This window comes from Thunnus thynnus, chromosome 13, assembly GCF_963924715.1.
Source record: "Thunnus thynnus chromosome 13, fThuThy2.1, whole genome shotgun sequence".
NCBI lineage: Eukaryota > Metazoa > Chordata > Actinopteri > Scombriformes > Scombridae > Thunnus > Thunnus thynnus.
Genome location: NC_089529.1, coordinates 22,627,212 through 22,645,772, shown reverse-complemented (window position 1 = coordinate 22,645,772; position 18,561 = coordinate 22,627,212). Strand labels below are relative to the sequence as shown.

At 37.1% G+C, this 18,561-nt stretch overlaps 1 protein-coding gene across 2 annotated transcripts; it reads left to right on the top strand.

Annotated features, from left to right (window-relative positions):
- The first annotated feature begins 756 nt into the window (after positions 1-756).
- On the top strand, positions 757-17,207 carry slc37a2 (solute carrier family 37 member 2). 2 transcript variants are annotated; one of them, XM_067608666.1, is made up of 19 exons: positions 757-1,107; positions 1,301-1,381; positions 3,472-3,553; positions 4,029-4,119; positions 5,390-5,468; positions 5,558-5,693; positions 7,275-7,351; positions 8,615-8,781; positions 9,191-9,228; positions 9,316-9,456; positions 10,149-10,239; positions 10,352-10,414; positions 11,677-11,762; positions 12,506-12,554; positions 13,309-13,382; positions 14,239-14,317; positions 15,223-15,320; positions 15,507-15,571; positions 16,898-17,207. In XM_067608666.1, the coding sequence occupies exons 2-19, from the start codon at positions 1,323-1,325 to the stop codon at positions 16,911-16,913; spliced, it is 1,491 nt and encodes a 496-aa protein (XP_067464767.1). In that variant the 5' UTR covers positions 757-1,107; positions 1,301-1,322; the 3' UTR covers positions 16,914-17,207. The 2 variants fall into 2 exon arrangements, with proteins under 2 accessions (XP_067464767.1, XP_067464766.1); XM_067608665.1 differs by having other exon boundaries at positions 757-1,381.
- The last annotated feature ends 1,354 nt before the right edge of the window (positions 17,208-18,561 follow it).

Sequence of the window (18,561 nt, the reverse complement as noted above, 5' to 3'; positions counted from 1 at the left end):
CCATTACATGCAAGTCACAGCTGGAAGCATCCATAATTACCTGTCAATCTTTGAAAAAGCCACAAGAAGGTTGTTTACATTTACCACTTTTCCATAATCCTAAGACTCTTCTAACCATCTGGGTGAAAAAATATTCCATCTGCTGCATGATAAAATAATACATTTGAAAAAGAAAAGTCAAAGAAAAATGAATATACTGATACTTTGCTACAGCAGAATATGGTTTTCTATACTTCCCATCAAGTTAGTGATCTTGTGACTGCTCAGAATTATCTTGCAACCCTTTGTAGGAGTCCCGACATTTAGGTTTTAACAATACAATAATAAAAATAATAACAATTGTATTTAAACAAATATATAAGCAAACATACATATAAGCTAATAAAAAGACAAACGATTAATGAAAGAAAATAAAACATGAGCATAGTCTCACAGTTTTAATAGCTCTTGTTTTTTGCTTAAGTTATTGTCTTAATATGTAGCTCCATTTCTTTCTTGAAAACATGAAAGTGAGGTTTTACATCAGCAAATTTACATTTATGATTGTAAAACTTAAAAATATGAGATTGATTAGAAAATGCTCGTTTTCATATAGTGTTGATCCTTAAAAATACACAATTTCTTGTAGAAGCTCAAAGTTACAGATAATATTATTCAAGATAAATCTAACAGTCTCAATTTGGAAACCACAGAAGACACAGCTCTTATACATCCATGCACTGGGCTATCAGCTGTTGGCTGCTTCCTGTTCGCCGTGACGTCAGAGGGAAATGATCACGTGGTCATCGGGAGGCTCCGTCTGGAAAATCTCGTGGGATAAACTGAAATGCTAATAATAACAACACTTCTCCATTCATAACGGACGCTTTTTTATTTTTTATTTTTTTACTCTTACCGTCTATCGCGGATTCACAGAGGGAGGCTGGCTCTCTTGGCCGCCGTATATAAAATCAGCTTCACAGTATGGAGAACTGCTGGATGTTTACGGACTGTATCTCCCACCAGGAAGCTACACGACTGCTGCTTTACTCCTATAGCAGCAAGCGTCTACTTTAACCTATATTTTCCCGGCTTAAAAGTCCGTTTTCTCTCGGTGCTACAAAACAAGTAAGCGTTTCTTTCTGTCCCGGTGCTAACCAACTTTCTGTGACACTAACGGTCACACAGCAGCCGTTACTAAACGTTAATAAGCCGTTGGTTGCCTTCTCCTGTTAATACATCTAACTAGTTCGCTACTAAAAAAGTCTGATACACATCGAGGACATGTCTGAAACCAAATTTTGAGTGTGTTTGTGTTAAGTTTGACCACGTTTTCATCGAAAATGAAGTCGTCCCAGGCTCCCGGCATACGGCTTATCACGTCCTTTTCTCGAGATAGTTGGTAAGTTTCCATTATTCCTATTGTTCTCCACACTTCCAAAAAAAATGAGCCTCATTACAGTCACTGGGGTTAAGAGAGCAGCTGATCTTAATGTGTGTTAACTTATCTCCTTGTGTAAATGATTGGCCTAAGCACATCGATAAACACGCATTCTGGGAATCAATCGATCCATTATGTAATTAGCGAATTATGTATAACTCACTTCCTGTTACAAACTCATAACTGCTGCTTTTTGAGGGGGGTAAGTTAATGGTAATTATTCTAAAAATATGTGAAGCCACGTTAAACTCCATTTACAGGAATGTCAGTTCAGAGCTTCCTCCCTTATTGACACAGATTTGACCTTTAACGAGTCGATATGCTCGTCGCAGCATTTCAGGAATTTGACAAGACAAGGGGCATTTTATTATTGCATCTCAACTTCTAGTATCGCTTCACAATGGGGGGGAAACTGTGGGCACAAGTCGTATTTTAGCTAATGATGTGCGAAAACAGTGACATTACAGCGACCCTGATGTTCCAGCAGTTTAGTATGCAAGCCCATTCCCATAAAAGTATGAATGAATTATAATATTGTTATTATTTTTCACTGATTGTGATTTTATTATTGTTAAAATAATTGTTTTGTGATCTTGTAAATCAGAATAACAAGACTATGAGATAGTTCTTGATGCAGCTGCAACTGTTATCATTTTTTTTACTGCTTATTTTCTTCATTAAATGATTATAAAATCAGAAAATCTGTCAGAAATCAGAATATATTTTTTCTCAGAGCCTAAAGTCATGCTTTTAAATAATTTTTTTTGTTCAACCAACCCTTCAAAAACCCAAATATCTTTGATTTACTATCATGTTTGATTGGAAAAAGCATCAAATCATCTCATTTAAGAAGCTGGAACCGTCAAATGTTTGTCGCTTTGCTGGAAAATTGACTGAAAAGATTACTCAAATATTAAAATAGTTGCAGATTTATTGTCTGATGACTAATTGATTAATTGATTTATCTTTCCAGAACTAGTGGAGATTGCAATGGCAGATCTAATGCTCTTAACTGAGTGTATTCCTAAACCTGAAAATGTACTTTAATACATTTAGTTTATTTTTCATACACATCTACACACTTTTCTAGCCGTCTGTTTGTCACAGAATACTTTTAAAACTTAAGAGTGATACATAGTTCATGTTAATTGAAACTCTTTTTCACAGTGCCGTGCCATGTCTTGAGTCTATGTGATAAAAAAAACAACATAATGAGGAGTTAAAGAGGGCTGACGCTGTAGAGTCATTACACTTGGGTGTGCCATATACATGAATGGAGCATGTGATACAACACAAATTTTCGTGTGAACGGACATTAAAGTTTTATCTTATCTTATCATAACAAACAGGGTGTGAGTCACCTTTTTGCTTGGTCCACCTGTACAGTCTAATGCAATCCAATACAACAGCCCTGCAATATATAAATCCTATTTTTGTGAAGTTTATAATGCTCAGGTTTTGCCGATATTCTGTCAGAGAGAAGCTGAATCAACTTTGTGTTGATTTTTAAAGCCAAAGTTACAGGTGGTGTATTGGACTGCCTTATATTGAAAGAAACTGTGTAATTAAAGCTTAATATGTTTATTACACTCCATTACAGTTTATTACCATCAGGAAAATGTTTATACACATGCCACCTTACACTGCTGATATCAGGTGTACGATTTAGGTGTAAACATGTTAGTAATATTAATTTAGCTGATTCTTGCTTTTCACCTGTACATTTGATAATGCCCCTTATTATGAACACAGTTGAACCATGAAATGCTGGCAGGTGTTTGTTTAGGTTTATTATGATGTCATTTTTCCCAAACACACATTTCCCATTTAGTAATTTTCATTTAACATAAAGGCTCTTGTAGCGTAAAGATTAACAAGCAAAAGTTTTAAAAAAGATCTTGTTTTTTTATTATTTTGTCCTTATTGCTTTTTGCAGTGTACAAAATAAAGAAAAAATATTTCTGAATAACCAATATTATAATTAATTGAAATATTCCTATAAATCAGAAAGAGTTTGCTGCAACACGTGTTTTTTAATATCTCCTTTGCAGGTATCGAAGCTTTATTCTTTTCCTCACCTTCCTCTTCTACACTGCCTACCATCTGTCACGGAAACCTATCAGCATCGTGAAGGTGACTGCGTCTATTCAGTTCATTTTTATCTACACGAGGTGTTGGAGGGTTTTTGCAGGAACTTGATAAGTTTGGCTTATAGATCAAATGCTACCTTTAAAACGCTCCTCAGAGTTCTTTCATGTGAGTTTGGAAGCCACGAAAAAGACGGAAATGTCTGTCTTGTCCTCTTGTTGCTCTTTTGTTTTCGTTAAGTGCTACTGAGGCGCTGAACTTCATCTTCCCTTATCCTCATTAAAGATAAATGAATGGAAGAAAATGTGAATCAGATTTCTTATTCAGAGAGCTAGACAAACTTAAATTCTAATCACAAGTTCCTGCAACCTTTATATAATAACATCAATATGTAAACATGAATTAGCGCTTTCCCTTGTTTCCTTGTAATCTATCTAGTGTTGTATTCTGTTGTGTCTGTGAGAGTTTTGTCTGGGTTGTTTCATCTGCTTCCTTCTATGTTTTTTTCACTGATACTCAGAGTGAACTACACAGAAACTGTTCCACAGTCATTCGGCCGGCAGACCTTAACATAACCAATAATGACACCTGGTGTGACTGGGCACCCTTTGGTAAGTCCTTCACTTGTTGCCATCCATACTTGGACACTTCACTCATTAGTAGATAATGCAGACGAGCACTGGACAATATATTTTGATATATTGTCTTATGAGAGTAAATTTAATCTGATTTGATATTTGTTTATAGTAGATTGTTTTTTGTGTGTGGATGAATTGTCTTTATGTACTTATGTTTGCTAACTCGCTTGCCTCAAATTGCCCTTTGAGGGCCAAAAGAAGTATATTAAATTATATTAAAAAAGGTAAATAAAACTAAAATTCAAAATAAGTAATAAATATAAAATCAGCGTATCTTGATACTGGGGTTTTATATCAGCAAATATATAGTGCAGAAAAGGCTTTGGTGTACTCGTCAAGTAGCCAGTTAATTGCCATAGCAAGGTTTGACTTCTAATAGTAGGAAAAGCACAGGTGTTACTAATAACGTTAATGATGGCTGCGTTCTCCGTATGCACAATATAAGGACCCTGAAACTGAAGCAGCTAAATAGATTTCAGCCATCATTAATTTTATTATTTAAACCTGTGCTTTACTGTGACATGTCAAAAGGCCTGTCTCTAGTCAGTCTTTTAGAAAGGTACTATCAAGGTAAACCTTACTTGATGTGTGTGTAGATGACAGACAGTGAGTTTAGTTAACTGTTATGAAGATAGTTTGTGTTTACGTTAGCATCCTATTGTCTGTTTTTATCAGGTACCTGGTGGTTAATTATGTTAATGTTAGCTGAGGCACACTAGTGTTGAAAAGTGTTGAAAAGTTTTCTAGAAGCTGTTGTCCTTCACTCATGTAGTACAGGGAGATTTTCCTTCAGCATGTGTGAAACATCTACCACTGTTAACTAATGAGAGTTAGTTGCTTTAGTTCGTCTTGATTCAGTTATATTCCTGTTGGAGCTTGTAGGCCACACACACACCGGCATTGTGGCACAGAAATGAATAGGACTGAGGGATTATAATCAATTTGTGTCTATAGACCTAACACCTAAAGCATTCAGCAAAGTTTTGTAAACCCAAGTCCAGTCTTGAGGTCCTGACCAGACACCCATCACAATTCAGTAAACGTCTTTGTTTAGTACAATTAGCTGAGAGCAACAGCTGTCCCACCACTGCAGAGACACTGGATTCAATTCCCAGTTTGATTCCCCAGCTTAGTCACACCTTTCTGCAAACGCAAATGAGGGCTTACGTCCTTGATGCTGCACAGCTCTTACTGTAAAGTGTTCTAGAGAAAGCTAATAGTTTCATCTGTGTCATCTCTCTAGACCAGGACAACTATCAAACACTGTTTGGGGTCTTGGATAACTCCTTCCTGGTTGCCTATGCCATCGGCATGTTTTTCAGGTTCGTAGTGCAGCTGCTGGATGGCCTTATTATGTTTTTGTCTGAATGCTTGTGCTATATTGAGTCATAACCATTCCTTGTGTTCACAGTGGGATATTTGGAGAGCGCCTGCCTCTGCGGTACTACCTGAGTTTTGGGATGCTGTCGAGCGGATTGTTCACATCTCTGTTTGGCCTCGGCTTCTACTGGAAAATTCACTCATTGGGGTACTATGCCGTCATCCAGGTAAAGAAATAACAGGCTGCAGCGCACACAACCAAGTTTTCCACTTTATTTCGTGGTTGTAAACAGTCGGGAGGCGACTTATTAATGGGTTGCTGTCTCTGCAACCTCTCATCCATTTTTCCAGACAGAACTACTGCGTACAGCAAAATCACGTTAGGAGAGAAAAGAGGGAAGCACAGATATCTGACAAGCTGACTCACCACAAAAAGTTCAGCCATATCAACATAAACAGGCTAGATTTAGCTGGTCATTTGGCTTTATAGGAAATGAATGCTAGTCCCAGTGTGGAGGCCTTTATAACTCAAGGCGTCGTATAAAGGCAGAGTTTTGTTTCACTTCAGTTTTTGTTGAAATTCTTTTTGATCAGACTGAAATCAGACTGTATTGCTGCTGTGATTTATGATGAGAATCACACTCAAGCCACCCACACTGCAGAGATTGTAGGTGTGTAAAAGCCGGATTACATCAGAAACGTGAAGGGACTAATTCTGGAAGAGTCTATTCCCTTGGTATTAAGGCTGCCACTAATGGTTATTTTATGTATTTGTTTTTTAATATATAAAAAGTCAGAAAATAGTGAAAGATGTCCATCACATTTCCCAGAGCCTAAAATGTCGCCTGCAAATTGCTTGTTTTATCTGACCACCAGCAAAAAACCCAATTACAATTATATAAAACAATTATATAAAATTGACCTAAACGATTGACTGAAATTGATTTCAGTAGTTGAGGATTAATCAACTAGCTGTTTCCCTACTGCCGTGTATATATAACATTAGTGTAATGGGTGTTTCCCATAAACAGAATTCATTTTGGCAGCCCAACCACATATAATTGCTCCCACACAAAATGATTGTACAAAAATAATTTTGTATTTCTTTTCTTTTCCTTTCATGAGTCTGAAAATGCTGTTAAAACCACATCTGACTGGTTCAAAAGTCTGCTGGAAGACTTCGTGTTAGATAGTTTGTAGTTAGATGAATGTAATGCTGTTTTGTAGCTCTTAAGTGTCAGATGAGCTTCCCACCATCACATGACTCTTCCCAGCAAATTCCTCAAGTAAATTCACAACCTATGGCAAACAAGAGAGAGATTAGAAATATTGTGCAACGATAATAATGTTATAAGATCCATAATTTTGACATTTGTAAGCAAAAAAATCATCTTTGACATAAGCAAGGCTAAAATCCAACATCTGACACCTGAAAAAAGAAAGTTATTAAAGACTGAAGCACCTACATGTAACTATCAAGACATCACTTATTCAATGTATTGATTAACAACATTATTAACTCCTTACAGGTTTGATCACGCTGGGCTCTATGGGTCAGTACAGACCTCATTTATCATCTCACCCCTTTGAAAATGTAGAGATCTCATGGTGGCTTAGTCAGGCTTTACTCACACATATCACATGACGCACTACAGGCGTGTGGTGTGGGAATGTTAAGCAGCACTGCACACTGGTGTCCTCTCACCCTCCTCTATATGCACAGTTTGTAGGGTTGCACCAGTGTTAAGAGGCTGTGATGAAGTCAGTTAACATAGGCTGGTCTCCTCTCTGTTTGCTTCACTCTGCAGGTCATGAACGGACTGATGCAGACCACCGGTTGGCCAGCAGTGGTGGCTTGTGTCGGCAACTGGTTTGGAAAGGGGAAGTGAGTACTGCAGTACTGGTGTAGTCCTGCTGACTGTGCAGTATCAGATGCTGCTGACACACCACACACACATTTGTCACGTTTTGACAGCACAGTGAAACCAAACAAGCTTTGACTTACTTCAGACCACTCACCCGAACTCCACATCCTAAATGTAAACTGCACTTTCAATATGTATGGAAACTCAGAAACCAGTCAAACTGGTTCTTACTGAAGTAGAGCACACTACTCGTAAACAGATTACACCCGTCTGGTCCAACCCTTTTCAGTGCCTCTTCTGTAGTCATGGATTATGTTTACTTGATCAAAAGAAAACACTCACACTGTATTAACCTGGTTGCTGTAAAATGCAGCAGGTTACTACTCTTTTCAGATTTTTTTTAACATTTGTGGTCTGAAATACATATAAAAGTTGCAAAAATCATGGTCATTTGTAGTCATTTATATTTTTAAGCTTTACATGACACACAACATTTTGTTGAATAAGCTTAGTTCCTTTCTTTCTGAGAGTAAGATGAAAATGTTGATATTGCCTGATATAACCATGGCTATGTCCAAAGTTCAGATACACCTTCCAACACCTCTAAAGCTCACTAACATGTTGTATCTTGTTTGTTAAACTTTCACACAGATATGTAAAAACAACTACGTGTTGAAGAATAGTGCAGTGGCTGTGGTCGCATTGACCACATGGTACTAGGTTTGGTACCATTGTGCCTGTACGGAGACCAAAACCAAATCTTCTGCTCACCGACCGCATCTGGCAACCTGGGCTGTAGCTCGAGATGCTGCACAGAAGTACTGAGAGGATGGAAAAATTGTTACTCAAGAAATAATTACAGCACCTGCTATTTGGTGTTATGTACTGTAACAAATAGTTTTTACATTTTGGTTTGCCTACAAATTAAGCGAGATACTATTAATTTGTGAGCTTCAGAGGTGTCAATAGATGTATTTATGAACTCTGGACATAGTCACGCTAGTAGTTTCTGATATATTAAGTGAATAAGCATATATCCCAAAATATTGAACTATTCCTTTAACATGACTGTCAGTTTGCAACCCTGAACATATTGTAGTATACAGATATATAGAATATACAGAATATAAAAGGTATAAAATGTGCGAAAGCCTATTTAAGAGCTTTTACCAACCAAAGTCATATTTTTGAAGCAGTAACTTGACGGCTCGTTCACGTACAATAGAAGCAGCAGTGTGGAGAGATCATTCATAGCCGTTGTGTGTTTGTGTTTTGATCTTCAGGCGCGGGTTCATCATGGGTGTGTGGAACTCTCACACCTCAGTAGGAAACATCTTGGGCTCCCTCATTGCAGGTGTCTACGTCTCCTCGGAGTGGGGCATGTCCTTCATCGTGCCCGGCCTCATCATTGCCTCCACCGGGATCCTGTGCTTCTTCTTCCTGGTTGAGAGTCAGTGTCTGTTCATCAGAGAGACACACACACACACACACAAAACTCTTTCATAGTTAAATCTTGTAAAGGGTTTTGGATTACTTCATGAAGTCAGAGTCAGGAGAGGAGAGGCAACTCCACAGTGCCAAAAAGGAACTGTGACATTTTGGGGAAAAAGACTTGTTCCCTGTCTTTTCCCAGAGTCAGATAGAAGATCAATCATTAATTTAATCTCTCAGTAGAGGGACGGGTCTGGACATGTTTAACCTAGCTTAGGTCAAAAACTGAAAGCAAGGGTCAAATACTCCAAATATGTCTTTTTTACATGTTGTATCATGTTGTTTTTACAATTACATTTGCATTGTGTTTAAATTCTCAACTGCTGTATAAGGACATTTCTGAGTCTTTCTTTTCCTCTCTGTTTCAGAACCTGAAGACGTCAACTGCACTCCTCCTCAGCACCACGTGAGTGAAAACAGAAACATTCATTGTTTTAATTCATCCCTAACAGGACTGCTTGAGCTCATGCATGTGTGTTTGTGTTTGTGTTAGGGTGATCAAGAGAGCAGCGAGACGGAGCCTCTCCTGCAGAACTCGTCCCACGCCGTCAATGGTGCCATCACCACAGAGCCTCCGGAGATTGTTGAGGAACACGCTGAGGCCATAAGCTTCTGTGGGGCTCTCAGTATACCTGTGAGTGGAAACAACTGTTTTTAACCATGGAAATGACACGCTTGTACAGTTGTGTTTGAAGGTACTGGGTGTAGCAGATATTTGTGCCAGCAGGTACTGAATTACTGAATCAATATTTCGTATTTTAGAATTGTATTTATAAAAAAACTTAATGAAACTGGATTTGATCAAATTGAATCTACACTTAATGTACAAAATTTGTATGTACAGTTTGAAAGTTGATCTAAAGCTACTACATAGAGGATTTGATAAGTAATAACTGTGGCACCATCTAGTGGTGGTGTCAGAAATCACACTGTGTCTTCAGGATTTGAAAGATGCTTTAATCAAAAAAATACACACTTCACAAGTTGAACAAAGTAGAGACAAATGGCTCAATGGCTCAAAGTTACAGTAATGTGTTGACTAATTATCAGAATTGAAATTTTGTTTGACTTCATTCATTCAGGCTGACATTGTGTTCATGGATTTCTTGTAGGGAGGTGTGGGATATCTTGACATATCAAAGCATTTCAAATAATGCCCAGCGCTACTCCTGTTATGTAAAATCACATGTTGAACAGTTTTTCGTATGTCCCTGGCTGTGTGTTTCGGAAAGTGAATTTTGAATTACATTACTTTGATAATGATGAGATTTTGAGATGATGAAAGGCTTCTTCAGTGGTTTTCATGGTTTTATGTGTTTGTCAAAGGGAGTGGTGGAGTTCTCTCTCTGCCTGCTGTTCGCCAAGCTAGTCAGCTACACTTTCCTGTACTGGCTTCCTCTCTACATCTCAAATGTTGGTCAGTATTTACACACGTGCTTTATTTTTACATTTATGTATGTATTTAGATTATAGAGTTTTAACCACATAATTTAAAACTAAGTTAATGTGGGTTTTTCTTTCATTTTCAGCACATTTTGAGGCAAAGGAGGCTGGAGACATGTCGACACTATTTGATGTAGGAGGAATCGTGGGTAAGATTTGAGCTTTGACTGATAAATCATATCACATAATCTGACAAGATTTTATTTTCCACCATGTTTATGATGAAAGAAGAAGTAGAGGGAGATCCCTCAAATAGCTCATATAGAAGTCAACAATCTTGGCAGACTAATTGTTAGTCTCTATAGAAGCAAAGGAAGGTAACTATTAGATTTTATAAGCAACTGAATACCTAACTATAAATATGCTGGTTCACAAATTCAAGTAGAAATTTCAAGCATGCAGGTCTTCCAGTGATTCATTTTAACTTCTGTTTCTTGAATCATAAACTGATAAGACCTTGGTATCTCGGATGTTGAAGTTTGAATTGAATTTTACCAATCCAATTTTTTAGATCAGAATTTGACAGTTTGAGCAACTTGAATATCGTTTTTTTCAATATTATGTATTTGAACCTGCTATCTGAATTTGAAATAAACTGCTAAAATTTTCAAAGAGAGGAACTGAAACCATCTGTTCAAAAACTGGAGAATAAAAACATCAGTTTGATGTTTTTCCAGGGGTTATTTGTCTCTGAACAGTTGCCAGGTAACCAGCGGAGACTCCAGGAAGTTAGTGGCCTTGGCCAAGAAATAGTTTGGCACATAACTTCTCGTAAATCTACAACATGTCATTTTTACATTTCTGTTTGTGTACAGATTAAACAAAAGAGATATACTATGTTAATCTGTCAGCTTTAGAGGTGCTGGGAGGCAGATTTTGTTATTGCTGGAGGGAGCCAAACTAGCTGTTTCCACCTGTTTCCAGTCTTTATATTTAAGTTACTTAAGTTACTATAAGTTAAACAGCTGCTAGAGTGGTATCAATCTTCTCATCTAACTCAGCCAGAAGGGGAATAAGTGTATTTCCTGACATGTCAAACATTTGCTTTTCAGTAGTGATTCAATTTCATGATTAGGTATTCAGTTGCTTATAAGATTTAAATCCATACAGCATTTATTTGCTTAGACTTAGACAGTCTTAAGCGTAGATCTTATCACTTGCTGGGAGGGTGTCACACAGCTAGACTTCAAAGGAGGGCTGATGATTTGAATGGTCAGACTCACTCTGCAGTTACTGTTGAGATGCCCTTGAGCATAACTGCCAACAACTATAGAAACTTATGCAATTAACAAACCACAGCAGTATCCTGGAGAACAGCAGTGTTGATAATTACTACGTCTTAAAACCAACAGACATCATCATAATGCCCCAAGGAAGATTTTATCTGACTGATTGTGTGCTGTGTGTATAGGAGGAATCATGGCGGGCCTCGTGTCTGACTATACTGGTGGGAGAGCGACAACTTGCTGCGCCATGTTGCTTCTTGCTGCCCCTATGGTGAGTGTCACCTCATACATCAGATTATTTAATAACAGCAGGTCATCCTCTTCATCACTTGCTCCTTGGCTTGATCCCACATAAATTATATGTGTTTAGACTCTCATTATTCTATAAGTTTCCTATAAAAAGACCAAAAGCAACAATTTGTTGGTCAGTCTCTCAATAATTTCAACTTCCCTGTCCTGTCTGTGGTTCTCAGCCCCGAGCCCATTTGTTCCTACTGACGATGTAAATCTTAAAATATATATAGTTTGATTCATAAAAATTGATTTCCTAAAACAGCAAAAACAGAAGGTGTTCCTGTTATTTTTTATTATTTTATATGTAGAGTTGGGTGAAAAGCCATTATGAAGTTGAAACTGGCTGTGTGTAGTCTGGATTTTTCATTAATATAATCTTGTAATTTTGTGTAAATGTTGTTTTTTCTGTATCTCAAAGGCTAAATTACAGTTGAGTAGTATAATCTCTGAAGGATACAATATTCTGTCAAAAACAAAGTTTCATGTTATTATTAATGTAAAGATATGTTGTGTGATTTTGTTTGAAACTAGTGTGGAGTTTCTTTGACAGTGTTGTACTTTACACTAGAGTAGGAAAAGTATGTGGCAGAGGGATGATACAGTATAATATTTCACCACAGTGTAGATTTCTGTCCTCAGTTAGATGTTATGAGGAGAACATCAAGCTGAATGTCTGATATCTGCTAATGTTTTTTGGGGTTTTTTTTGTTCATGGTGCAGCTTTTCCTCTATAATTACATCGGACAAAGGAGCCTTGGAACTACAGTTGGTGAGACTTCTTTACTACTCTTGCCTTGTCCACAGCCAAAATTATTTATTTCAGTGTTAAAATGTTCTAATGTAAACTCAGATCACAAGTTGTTAGATTGTTGTTTGAATTATTTAACATTTAATTGTTTATGAAGCCATCTTGTAACAAAATTGATCACATGATGAGATGAGGTCATGATCTGTCAGTTCAGTAATTAGCTTAAATGACTTACAGTATTATGACATACTGATTGACCGCAGCTGCAGATTCTTCATCAAGACTCATCATCATTTCTTGTTTTTGTTTTTGTACCTGTGATGTTAAGAGCAGTCAGAGTCGGCTCATTGTCTGCTTAACTTTTACTCAATAGTCCTTTAACTTTACTCCACCCACCCACTAACCCAGTGTGGGCACCACTGTTTTATCCTAAATCTTTGTGTATATCAGTGGTTCTCCTTATGCTCATATTTGCACCATCAAGACCCGATATAAAAAAAGATTTAGGATAAAACAGTGGTGCCCACACTGGGTTAGTGGGTGGGTGGAGTAAAGTTAAAGGACTATTGAGTAAAAGTTAAGCAGACAATGAGCCGACTCTGACTGCTCCAAACATCACAGAAACTGAAACAGAGTGGTCCTGTTTAAAAGTAGAGAATGAGTCATTAGCCATCAGAAATAAACCTGAACACTTGTTGTACTTATTTGTACAATGTGGGTCTTTATGAATACGAAGTGGGTTTATCCTTTACTTACATTTTTTTTCTGTATGTAGCTATGCTGCTTGTGTGTGGAGGCCTGGTGAACGGACCGTACGCCCTGATCACAACTGCTGTATCTGCTGACCTGGTAAGACCTGAAGTATTGGAAACCCAACCCTCTGCTTTATGTCCCTGCCATCCATCCCTGCAGTGCTTACCTAATACCGTCTTTTCATTACAGTAAATATCCATTTCTTACTGTACTTGCATAGAGATATTTTAGGGATACATATGGAAGGTCTGGTATGTGTGTCAGTGGTGCAAAGATGTTTCAAATTTGAAAAAGCTACTTAGCTAAATGTAAGCTAAATGTAATTTGTCAATAACCTGCTCAAAGTAAAAGTTAGATTATGGTTGTGCAGGCCACTGCAGAAAAATTTCATGTTAAAGATTTGGGTGGTGATTTTCTGATTTTTCTTATTGTCAACAAATCTCATGTGCAGAGCCAAACCAACAATGAATGGCCCTACAAGTATCGCTGTTTTTACTCTTTGGAGCTGTTTCTAAATAAGCTACAGTAACCTCTGTCTTCATGGAAAAAAGTAATATGTCACTGAGTGCAGCGATGTGGCTCACTGACGTGTTTTTAATAGTTTTGGGGCAACAATGGAGGTCTACAACACAGAGGAATAAGATCTGTCAGACTTTGGACACACACATAATACTTGTAAGTAGGATCAAGTAAGTTAGTTTGGCTCTGCACATGAGATTTGTTGACAATAAGAAAAACATAGAAAATCATCAGCCAAATCCTTTAAGTGCAACAGACAGAAAAAAGAAAGATGCACAGTTAAAATAACTACTGGTTTAGTTTTCTCCATCTCTGCCTGTTCTTCCTCTCTAGCCCTCTTTTCTTCCCCTTCTCTTCTTTCTCTTCATTTCCCTGCTTGTTCGGGTGTTGACAGTCACTCATCGTTACTTACATGATGTCTTTGTTACAACAGGGAACACATGAGAGTTTGAGAGGAAACTCCAGGGCATTGTCAACAGTGACGGCAATTATTGACGGGACTGGTTCAATAGGTATGTAATGAAGTGTCTGAGTTGTAGAGATCCAGCATCTTCTTGTTGGTATTTTCTTTTATATTACTCCATTAAACCTCCTCTAATTTTTTTATATTAACAATGGATCAAATCACTATTATCACCAACTCTGCTGCAGCTTTATAGAGGGTTTTAGTGTCTTTTTAGGTCATTGTTGTGGTTTTAAGGATCACACAACCTGCCCAGCACCTAACAACAAACAGACAAAGTTATCAACTGGCTGGTGAACATTGTGGGGCATTTAGCAGCTAAAAAGCTAAAAAACAGAACTAGGAAGAGAGTGAATATTGGACTTAATCTTCATCTTGTTCTGCTTCCCCCAAGTGGACAAATAAAGAAATAAATGCAGCTTTTAACATCCAATAGTTTTTCCTTCATACATGCAGAGTTAAATATGAACATTACAACTGTCAAGCACCTTTAGATGGAAAATGACCATAGTAATGTTAACAGCATTTTTAATAGTGTTTTTAACAAGTAGAACACAGATAACACAGCTCTTTGCAAGTGAGACAATAGAAAACATTAAATTATAATAATTATATATGATACAATACAATTATGCACAACACAAGAAAGGTTGTAACTCTTACCAATAAAGAGAGGAGAAAAAGCTAATGCACAAAATAAAAAACTACTAAATAAACAACTACATAACAAGGCTATCTAAAGATATTTGCTTTATTCTATCGACCAACTAAAAATTATTAATACTTTAGTTCAGACACTTTAGATCATCAAGTAATTCAGCTCTAATTTTTTGAGGTGAGGACATTTTGTTTTGCGGCAAATGCCTTTAAAACTCTAAAAGGTTGAAACTTTTTGATGTTACTCGACTTGATGAAACAGGTTTCAGTGCTTTAATGTTTGTATGTTCTCTGTAGGAGCTGCGTTGGGTCCTCTGCTTGCCGGTGTGATCTCTCCCACCGGCTGGAACAATGTATTCTACATGCTCATATCTGCCGACGTCTTGGCCTGCCTGGTCAGAAACACCTCTTCATCTATTCACTGACATCACTCTTTAGTCTCTTACAGTACAACACAGCAGAGTTAGAACGTTATTTGTCATATATTGCTTATAGCTTGTCGCTTATTGGATTATTGAATCCTCTTGACTGATGATGATGTTCCTGTAGTTTTGTAACAACTGTTGTTTGTTTCTCTTCAGTTTTTGTCCAGGCTCGTTTATAAGGAAGCTCAGGGCTGGTGTGGACGCGCCCCTCGTGTCAGAGGGTGAGTATGACCAGCGCTCGTCTCAAAGATGAAGAAACTGTGACTATTGTTTTCAACCTTAACCATCATTTAATCACAAAGTCCTTTGGAGATTTAGATCTATTTGTCTTCTGGGACCAGACCAAAATAGCACACCATCACAAAAACTACAAATGTTTAAAACTCCCAGTAAGGATGGGATGACTACAATAAAAACATTGAATGCCGTTCAGATTGCCTGTTTTGAAAAGTTAAAAAAAAACGCCCCAATACTCAATGCCCATCCCCAGTTCCACCATCAGAAAGGATGTTTTAGATGCTATTAAACCAACACTTTGTTTGAAGCATATTGGGAACTTAAAGGACACGTTCATAATTTTTTCAGTTTTTCTAGTTTGTCTTAAAACAACAGCCAGGAGCCTAAATGAACATTGAAACAGGTTTGGCTCGCTGTGATCATTCCTCCTCTTCATACACACATTAAAAAATGGGGGACAACATCAGCATTCCTCCTTCTGTGCAAAAATGTATTTAAAAGATTATGTGAAGATAAAATGAGGTTTCAGCAGTCTGAGTTAGTCAAATAAAGTGTACATCTTACACAGTTACTGTCTATCTATGTGTCTGGATGTACAGTGTGTTCCTGTTCAGCTTCATTGGAAGGATAGTAACCAACAAAAAGAGGGATTTTGGCACTAAAAAGGCAGTAACTTTGAAAGATATTGACTTGATTAATTTGGATGGCTGAAACTTTAAATAAACTTTTAAATACATTTTTGATTTAAAGGAGGACTGTGGATTTTGTCCTCCATCACTTAGATAAGTGCATTATTTAAGGATCTTCTAATGGTCAGTATGAACAGGAGGAATGATTACAGCAAGAAAAACATGTGTCAGTGTTCATTTGGGCTCCTGACCTTGTCCTTTATGGTATGCAACTTAGAATTCATAGATTTAAGGAATAGCATGACATTTTGGAAAATATTCTTATTAATTTTCTGACTGAGAGATGAAGAATGATACCACTCTCATGTCTCGTCTCTGTATTACTGACTTTACATGAGAGTGGTATCCATCGTCTCCTCTTAACTCTCGGCAAGAAAGCAAATAGGTGTTTCCAAAAAAGAGTATTTATTCAAATAATGTGACAGTGTTGTGACAGAAACTCTCAACAAGATATTAACTTTATAATATCATTAAGTACAGATTCAAAAATGACCATTAAATAAAATCAACAGCTCTGAACAAAAACTGAACATTATAAGCAGGATATATATCTAATATATATATCTAATATTCATTAACAAATTAACTGTAACTTTTTTATTTTTCAACTTTTAATTCCAGGTTCAAAGAAATCTGAATTACACACACCAACAAGCTGGGAACCACTCACCAATGAGGGAAACAATGTTGTTTTAGAGAACTGACCTCACCTTACAGTGGACAACCTCTTTCCATTTTGGCTGAATGGAGACCGAGCCATCAGTGGAAGATTCAAGGCACTAAACTGATGATTGAAGCCTTCTTCTTATTGTAAAACAGAGAAATATGTCTTTATAAAGACGACACTTTTTTATGACTAATCTACTCATTCTAACTTGTTTGTTTTAATATTCTTTTATCATTAAAGTGTACATACTATGCATTTTCTTAATTTTGTCTTTTTCTGTCTCCTTGGTTACCGCATCCTCACAGTATACACAATTTCAGATCAGTACAGTTTGATGTTATGACATTTAGTCTTTGAAGAGTGTTTATCTAGCATGGCTGAGTACAGTCTAACATTTTTGGAAACAAGAAGTTAGGGAGCACAATTCTCTGATAAACTAGTGTCTGAAAATGGCTTTTATTGTCCACCAGGTTTCAACTTCATCAAACCCTTGATCACACACATCTGTAGGAGGTGCTGCAGCATTGACAGGAGGTGGAAATTTTGTAGGAGCCACGTTTGCATGTAAAGTAGTGTGTGAACCTTGAGTATATACTGTATGTGAGTTAAACAAAACAACCTACTGACCCCATAGGAACATGAAAAAAAATCCAAGAAAAGATTTTAACAAGATAAAACATTTAGAAAGAACAAGTTTTAAAGCAAGACACAATTTCCCTCTGGTTTTTCTTGCTATTCATGGGGAAAATCTGAGGTTATACTATGTATCAGCAGTTATATTTGACTCATTAAAAAGAAAAAAAGCTAAACTTGTGTCAGACATGGCCATCATCTGTTTAATGACAATAAATCAAAGTTAACATGGGTCCTTGGAGAGTTAGAGGTAAAGAGAACTGATTCCCTGAGACTCAAGAGGATTATATGGCACTGTTTCCACTTTCCATCTTTGCCATAATAGCTTCAGTTACATCAGTAAAAACGTCACTTTACTCTTTACTTTAAAAAGTACCTGCTGTATTCATAATTGTAGTGGTTGGCCACTGCAAGGCACTTCTCTAAAATGAAATGAAATACACAATCGACACTCAAAGTAGAAATTAATTTTAAAAAAGGCAATATAAAAAGAAAAGCCATCATGCACTTATATGAGTGTCTGATAAACAGCACACAGACCAACAACAGGAAATAAGAGACAAAGTAAACAATGTAGCAAGCAGCGAGTTTCAACAGCAAACACTCTGCAGAGTCACATTTGAGACATCAAATGAAAATACATGAATGAAAACACACTCCAGCAGTCGTCATGAAGCATGTTTTGAACAATTGCCAAATTTCATTTATCTTTGAAACCACCAGACAGAAGACACACTGTAACATTTCTGGACTAAAGGCCTCCATATGCTTCAAATGGGGTGCTTGTTGGACCGCTGCAACTATACAGGCGCACAACAAAGAAGTTTATTTCCAAAACAATGTTTTCCATGTCTTGTTGTTTTTTTTTATTCAAGTCCTGGTAGCCTGTTACAGTGATATCATATCGAACGGGGAAGCCTTTGATCGTGACAATCAGCTTGTACCACATTTGTCTGAAGTGCTTTTGCATTTTTGAGTTGGAGTA

Excerpts from the sequence above, each read along its gene's own strand:
- slc37a2 (XM_067608666.1), top strand. The coding sequence starts at position 1,323 with ATGAAGTCGTCCCAGGCTCCCGGCATACGGCTTATCACGTCCTTTTCT. Across the intron at positions 8,782-9,190 it reads CTTCTTCTTCCTGGTTGAGA|AACCTGAAGACGTCAACTGC; the intron begins GTCAGTGTCTGT and ends TCTCTGTTTCAG. Across the intron at positions 9,457-10,148 it reads GTGGGGCTCTCAGTATACCT|GGAGTGGTGGAGTTCTCTCT; the intron begins GTGAGTGGAAAC and ends TGTTTGTCAAAG.